This window comes from Aulostomus chinensis, chromosome 19 (assembly GCF_037954235.1).
Source record: "Aulostomus chinensis isolate RoL2024-O1b breed Wild chromosome 19, RoL_Achi_v1.0, whole genome shotgun sequence".
Taxonomy (NCBI): domain Eukaryota; kingdom Metazoa; phylum Chordata; class Actinopteri; order Syngnathiformes; family Aulostomidae; genus Aulostomus; species Aulostomus chinensis.
In genome coordinates, this window is record NC_141338.1 from 8,445,805 (window position 1) to 8,453,630 (window position 7,826).

General features: G+C 41.9%; 1 protein-coding gene across 5 annotated transcripts in view; it reads right to left on the reverse strand.

The window, feature by feature from the left end:
- lhx3 (LIM homeobox 3) overlaps window positions 1-4,867 on the reverse strand; it is an 11,704-nt gene extending 6,837 nt beyond the window's left edge. Inside the window, exons 1-2 of one of the 5 annotated variants that reach the window (XM_086186780.1) lie at window positions 4,478-4,867; window positions 130-301 (exon numbers count right to left, since the gene is read on the reverse strand). In XM_086186780.1, coding sequence (XP_086042906.1) covers window positions 130-301; window positions 4,478-4,547 — 242 coding nt within the window. In that variant the 5' untranslated portion in view covers window positions 4,548-4,867. Of the gene's footprint in view, window positions 1-129; window positions 305-2,002; window positions 2,488-4,477 lie in introns of those variants that run through there. The other 4 variants (XM_086186778.1, XM_086186777.1, XM_086186776.1 and 1 more) reach the window with 4 other exon arrangements.
- Window positions 4,868-7,826: the final 2,959 nt, after the last annotated feature.

Below are 7,826 nucleotides of genomic sequence, written 5' to 3' on the forward strand. Positions count from 1 at the left end.
ACGAATATATCAGACGCAATAACTGCGTTACTTGCGCAATAATCCCGTAGTGTTGTGTGTGTGTGTGTGTGTGTGTGTGTGTGTGTGTGTGTGTGTGTGTGTGTGTGTGCTTTCTTTAAAGCGACTCACTTGAAGAAATCCTCTTTGCAGTAGACGCTGTCGCCTCTGCTGAAGCACTTTTCCGCCAGTTGCGCCTGGCAGTCGCTGCATTTCAGGCACTTGCTGTGCCAGTGGCGGTCCAGCACTTTGAGGATGAAGCGGTCCACTATGTGTTGATTACAGCCCGCACAGACCGGGATTTCTGCTGGAGACGTAACACACACACACGCACGCACATTGAATGTTTATATGATTACAGAATCACGTTGCACAATAGTGTGACTATTTAATAAAAAAGGAACACCATTACATCTTCGGTATCGCCACCAACAAACGACAATACAACGACATGATCATGAATATGTACGAAGATATTGTGGCGCTTATTTCACGATTCGAAAAGCAAAAGATGACGTGTTTGGGGGGAAAGAAAGAAACGAAAAGACTTGATTCAATAATGTAGCATTTATGAGCTGCATGATTCACGGTTGGCCTGTTTAATTCACTGTATTCTTAAAGTCTAATGGGAAGATTTCACAATCAACTGTGTTTTATCCAGATTTGCCAGCCATTGAACGGCAGCCCAGTTTACTTACACACCAGTTTCTGACTCAAATAAAAGCTTGTAACTCAGCATGCAATGAATGTTAAACTATTGACTATAAACATTGTCAAGCAATATATCGCTTCATATGTTTCATAGAGGAAAAACAACAACATTCGGTCAGAGTCTGCACCACCAAAGGCCTCAAATGATGCTTAAAATAAATGAATCAGGGTGTGCAAGAATCAGACTCCCAGGGGAGAAACCAGGCAGCACTACCAGGTGTTTGAAAACGTGGAACCAAATATACAATTGGAAAAAATAGGTATTTCAAATGCTTCAGTCGTGTGCAGCATATTAAAATTACCATGTTATTAAGATTATTACAAAAAAAGGAACCCTTAATGTTAAAGGAAAACAGATAGTCACGGAACCTTCCTGAAGTTTTTTAATATTTCAAAAACTATTAACGGTATCAATAAATAAAAAAAGTAAGACGTCATCTATCCGCAACCCCTTCATATTCCATCCGCACCAGGAATCGTGTTGCTGCTGTTCATAAAACATGAATGAAGCGTTATTTTCTTCTGGCATCATCAGCAACACATGCGAGGTGGGACACCGGTGTGTGTGTGTGTGTGTGTGTGGGGGGGGGGGGCAGAACAGGTGGATCCAAGTCATCACTTATTCATCGCGCGCTGTAAAACTAGAAAGCTGCGGCCTTTTGTCTCACGGTACAAACCTAGAATGTGCCCGAACAATTTGTTTTCATATTTATCAAAATGAATACGTGTGGAGTAGTATAAAAAAGTTCAGGAATCGCTGCTTTAAACCCTGAATCTGAATTAATAATAATGATAATAATAATAATGATAATGATAAATTTAAATTTTGCAAATAAGGTGGAAGTGTGGCTGCAATATTCAAAATAGAACTACTCAACAAATTCAATAGCAATTAAAAAACACGCATTTCATTGTATCTTCGTGTTGTATCGCTTTGATATCAGGTCTACTTTCTTCGGGGCCTCTTTTCGCTCAAAAATATGCCAAACACTCTTCACTCGTGAAGCTTGGAAAATAGGATTCAGTCTCATGCGCGTAATAAGTCGAATCTTAAGGCTATTTTTATTTTCATCAAAGGATCTTATATCAGGATGTTGAAAAGGTCCACTGAACATTACTTAAGTCACAAGAGGTGAAAGGATGATTTCCACAACTACATCCGTTCTCCCTCCATCAGCGTACCAGCCGAAGACTTTCAGGCCTGTACTAACAAATGTAGATGGTTCCACATCCTACATACAAGTATGGCAACAAAGAAAAGAGGAATACACTCGATATTTGGTCCCACAGTTACCTTTCCGTAGCTCCTCGCTGTGCGACAGCAACGCGAGGAGCATCTCCGTGTTATTTGATGCCACTTTTGGAGACTGACGCTCAACATGTCCATCCATTGCTCATGATTCGCGCTCACAATCATGCAAACGCTCTTGTTTGGGGTTAAAGTATCCGCCTACACCCAAAATATCCGGGTCCCGAGGAGCGTGAAACCGCACTCCTGTGAGTTTTGCTGGTGGTGTGTAGAGGAGTTGCGCAGGATTATGCTACGCTGTTTCCTGGGCGACAGGGAGGTGGATTAACATCACCTACCAGACCCGGAACTCGAGTGTGTGTGTGTGTGTGTGTGTGTGTGTGTGTGTGTGTGTGTGTGTGTGTGTGTGTGTGTGTCTCGAAGAGAGAGAGAGCATGAGGAACATTGGGAGAAAGAGAGAGACCATTAAACGATAAATTCGAGGCCAGAATATAGACTATTACTCCACTAAAATCTCTAAAATTGTTCATTCTCTCCATATCAATCGAATGAAATCGAATTATCTCAAATTCAGCCAACTTCGAATCGTCTTTTGCAGACGTCATTTTAAAAAAAAATATTTTGTTTCGATTCAACTTTCTACTCATCAGTCATGCCATTATAGTTTCTTAGCTATTTTTTGTTGTTGTTTTTTTTTGTTTTTTTGCAACAGTTGGCCCCCGCCGGCGAATCATTTTAGGCCGCAATATTCTCTTACCTTGCACAGAAGACACGGGACCAGACATGAGTTTCTGTGAAACGCCGTTGAATAAAAACGCACGTTGGTGTGGAAATGGGCGCGATGCGGTTTGCACACGAGAGAAACAAAATCTACGGAAGCTGGAATGCTGTGGCTACACTGCCTCAATCTACACGTTCTCGTGTTAAACTATATATAAGTATTTATTCAGGTTCCAGTCATGCCATGCGTCAAGGAACGATTGCGCAAAAACAAACCAAAACCATGGAGCAAGACTAACTTGGCCCATGGCTTGTTTTTAAAATGAATTCATGTGTTTCGTGAGCAAAGAAATCAGGACAATGATAATAATGATAATTGTGATAATTATTATAAATTTCCTAAATAATCAATAATAGATTTTAAATCAAATAATTCAAATTTTTAAATAAATCAAAACGTTAAATAAATGTAAAACGTTAAGTCTCTCCGTCTTTCTCTCACCACACACACACACACACACACACACACACACACACAATATGCAAATTTCTACACACTCCCATGTGTGTTGAGCCCTCAAAGACAAGTGTTTATTTAGGGGCGAGATGGCTCGTTCAATAACATGTTGATCGGGCCAGAACCCCAATGAATTTTATTGACACTGATCTTTGGCACAAAATAGCGCCTGGGGAAATCACCGGTAGTGCCACATCCTCCCGGGCCGCTGATGAATCTAAAATCAATGTCCTATTTATCTGTATTTCAGAAGTATATGAAAGAGGGTTTGTAGAAAGCTGCGGGGTGCCCTCACTCTTCAGCTGCGAAGTAATTTTTATGTCGTATTGATCACTTCTACGTTTGAGGGGCGAGTGCGGTACTAATGTGACAACAAAGCGACAAATGAAGGGTGAGTCCATCCGAGAATTTCGCAATGATGATAAAAACAGGCCTTTAATTTGCCCCCCCCTCCCTCGAATTGGACATATATGTGTTTTTTTCCCGTTTTATTTCTTAACTATTTTTATACACTCCTTATTTGTTTTCAAAAATGGAATCAAAATTTGTTGCGGACCTTGCAGGACGCATAAATCGCACCATTCAGATATAAAACAGGCCCAAAGGAGGATGTTATTTTTCGCGCATGCTGCTAAAGCTGTGAGTGGGACCACCGCTGCTCCGGCGACCTCAGGTGTCCCACCTGTCAGGGCAGGAATGTGACACCTGTTGAGCTCTTTGTGCAGGTGGACTGCTGGTGGGAGTCGGCGGCGGCAGCCTCTCTCGCTCCTGCTGGCAGGCTGTCTTGCAGCATCGGAGGCCGCTGCTGTCACCACTGTGGGTCCGGTGCCTCCTCTCCACATATCCGTTTATCTGCACCCTGAGCTCCCGTGACAACCGCAGGCGGTGGTGTGAAATGACAGAACGCGCGTAACATCTGTTGGTGTGTTTCCGCAACAATGAAACGCTCATTACGCATTCATAACGTCTCCCGCACGCGGTGGAAATAACGCGTCTGTGTATGTGGTAACGTCAGCGGGTAAATGATAAACCGTTTGCCGCACGTCAGTAACACAACATCTCATTACAACCGACAAATAAAAAAAAACAACAACACGACATTCATTCCTTTAAAAGTTCACTTCTTCAGGAAGTGAGTAGGTGGATTTCACGCCTGTCACTTAGCCGCCTGCGTCGCCTCTTTCACGGCTAATTGTGGCTCATTAACAGACGTCTGTTACCGCCAGAGCTCCTCTGAACAAGCATGACAACTCTCAGACCACGTAAAGCCGCTGGGTCCTTACCTTGGCCTGGGTTGTACCGGGAGAAATTCGTTGTGTTTTGACAACTCGAACCCGGGTGTTCCAGCAACATTTTGGAGAAGGTTCCGTTGCTCCCGTCAGATGAAAACAACGCCAAAAAAAGACGCGTCTGATGATGATGATGATGATGATGATGATGATTTTAAAGCTTGGCGGTGTATCCTCCCAGGAGTGGGTTTGAAGAAAGTATACGGGCTAGTGTAAAACAAACAAAAAGTGTTCCTTCCTTCCGCCGAGATACGGGAACTTTGAGTAGCGATGAAGTTTCCGTGCTGGTCAGAGCTGAAGGTGTGTTGTGAGGAGGAGACCCCGCTGATGTGAGTGTGCGCCGAGCAGCCCCGCGACTCTACTTCAGCCACGGGAGGCGGCGGTCAGCGCGGACTCTGTCCAGGGTGCTGAAGAAGAGGGGGAGTTTCCCTAACTAGGCTGGAGACGTGTGTGTGTGTGTGTGTGTGTGTGCGCGCGCGCACACGCACGCACGCACATACACACACACACTTATACTCCCCCCTCCTCCTCCTTATCTATGTTGTGTTGCACGTGTCTGTCTTTCAAGGCGCACAATGGTTCAATTGGACATTGTTGTCAAGCGTTTCCATCGCTGCGTCCCTCTTTTGTCTGGTTAAAAATAGACAAGTGGACGGAGCGTACATACCGTTATGTTAGAATATACAGTGTCGCGGTTAAAAAACGGACACATTCATACATCCTGTCGAGTTCAGTTTCTTTTTTTTTTAAATCACAAAATGATATACGGTGCATTAAATATAAGCAATCAGCAAATGATGAGTTGATATGACGTTGTATTAGAAAATTTAGAAGGGAATACGCTTATATATATATAATATATATATATAATATATATAATATATCAATTGAAAGGACGCGCCTGCGCAGAGCTGGATAGCTATTTTGGCCGAGTGCCATGTCCCATTCCTTTGACACCATGCCAATTATCACCACAACACACAAAACTACAGCTTTGATTCAATTTTACCCGCCCAGCAGCCCACAAGTGGTGTAAGCTAATTAGATCCATCCTGGTCATTAGTTCACTCAGGGCAATTATCTTCCCAGTGTTAAAAGAAATCAACAGTTCTCGCTCCTAAATATACCTTAAAATATTTAAAGGTTCTCCCAAATCTCACTTAAAACAAAACAAAAACAATATCCAATGGAGGTTTGTTTGTTTGTTTTTTTTAAGTATGAGAAACAAGTTTTTGTGTGTTTTTGTGCGATTTAATCCCCGGTCGACAAGTCAGTCCGGATCTTTGTGCAGATTAAGAGAGAACCGTTTGTAAATCTGGAAGGAGCCGTACACAGTACAACAAGGATCCTAAAGCCATGCAGCCAAGCATCAAAGAGGCTTAGAGGACAAGCACAACAACAGGACTGCTCTCCTTCGCTTTCATCATAATACTTCTCTGGAGATTGAATGACACTCATTCCGTCTGGTGGTCCCATGACAAATAAAGATGAATGTATTTGCTTCTATTCATTATTTTCATATGACGTTGAAGGAAGAATCACAAGTAACAATTGGCAATAAAATAAAAGACCAAAACTGCTGTTCGTCCGACCTCAAGTTTTCGTCTGCTCTCGTCCTTTTATTTCCTTTCCGTGAATATTAGGAGGAGGCAACTCTTTAGATATGCGAGGGCTTTTATCCTGTGTCTGGTTGCCCTCGGAGAAACCTAAAGCATCCTCACGGTAAATTGCTAAAGTGTTAATCCACCTGGGTCCTACTTGAGAAAGCAGCTGCCATCAGGCACTAATACTCCTCCATAAAGACACACCTATTCGAACTCGCTTAGAACTTGATTTTAGACCTGGACTATTTGTAAATTCAACAGTGTCACAAGTAGTGTGGATTACAAAAGCCTCTTCGAACAAGGATTACTTCAAAAGAAGAAAAAAAATGGGGGGGGGGTGGTGCAAGCACTGGGAAAAATGGTAATTTTCCCTCAGATCATTTGTTTCATGTAGAAGATGAGTTCAGCTAATATTTGTAGTTTATCACTAAATGAACAGGTCAACACTTCTCTTTGTGCAGGTGTAAACAACATTACGCGATGTACTGTTGGCATTGGTTTAATTTCGCCTGTTCACTTACAACATGGCCACTGTGGTAAACAAGACAAGAATGCAAAATTTGACTGAACTTACTAAAAGGAAAAATGAAAGTGTCGCAGAAACTGCCAGTAAATGTAGTACATCAGCTGAAGACAGAGTACTGACCGATGAAACCACGCGGCTTACCTTGTTTGACAGAGCTAGCATGAACGTTAGCAACGCTAGCCTAGCAACTGGTGATGCTAGCACCAACTGTGGAGAAGGAGAGGGTAGAAAGCAGGAGGCTGAAGGTTTCTGGTGGTGCAGGACCTTAAAAAAAATGCTACAGTTTTTAAGGAAAAAAAAAAAGATATTTTTTTCCAGTTTAAATGTTTAATAAACCTGCAGCTGGAAACACTTCTTCTAGCAAGCTGCACATAGAGCCTAACATTACCTGTGCAGCTCAGGGGACAGCTCATTTTTGATAGTTTGCAAAGTGCCATGACGTAACTTTTGTTGTTATTTTAGTGCAGTACAAATAAAATTGAATTGGAAAAAAAAAACCTTGTTGTAGCTCACAGTCTACCTTACAATGAGTGGAAAGAGGATTTGTTTGTGTTTTAGTGACATTTCGCCTTTTAGTTATTGATCTGTGAGGTTCAAATCGGTGAATGTATTTAAGCCTTTCCTGAACTCGGTGAACTTCATGCTTCAGTGAGAAAGGCTGCTCTGTTGTGTTGGTTCATTGTAGGTACTTAGGAACCCTTATCTTGTTCCCACAAAATAACCCAAACACAGACTGACACAAGATAGAACTCGGAATACTCTGTGTATTATATATTATCAAGCTACTCTGGTGCCCCGTTCTTTTTTCATAGTGGTTTGTACGGAAATGACCAGCAAAACATGTTTACCGACTGTATCTAAATGTTGAACTTGTTGTTGTTGTTTTGCTGAATAAACCAAAATTTTAAACAAGCCTTTTTCTTGATAGGATTCTCAATCTTTGCCATAATTTGACCAAAAAACAAATAATTAAACCCTCCACTGCTCATTTCTCAAGGGCGATTGCTCTGATTTTCAAGAGGTAGTCTGTGTCATGTTGTTAAAATTGTAAAAGGCCAATATTTAAATAAGTTTATTATTTATATTATTATTGAAGTTTATTATTGGTGCACACAGTCTTACTTGTGTGTACACCTACAAGTGTCTTCTTGCTTAGAAAACTGTTAAAAGAACAGCTGAGTTGGACCGCCTGAACTGAGTGTTACCGCGGGGG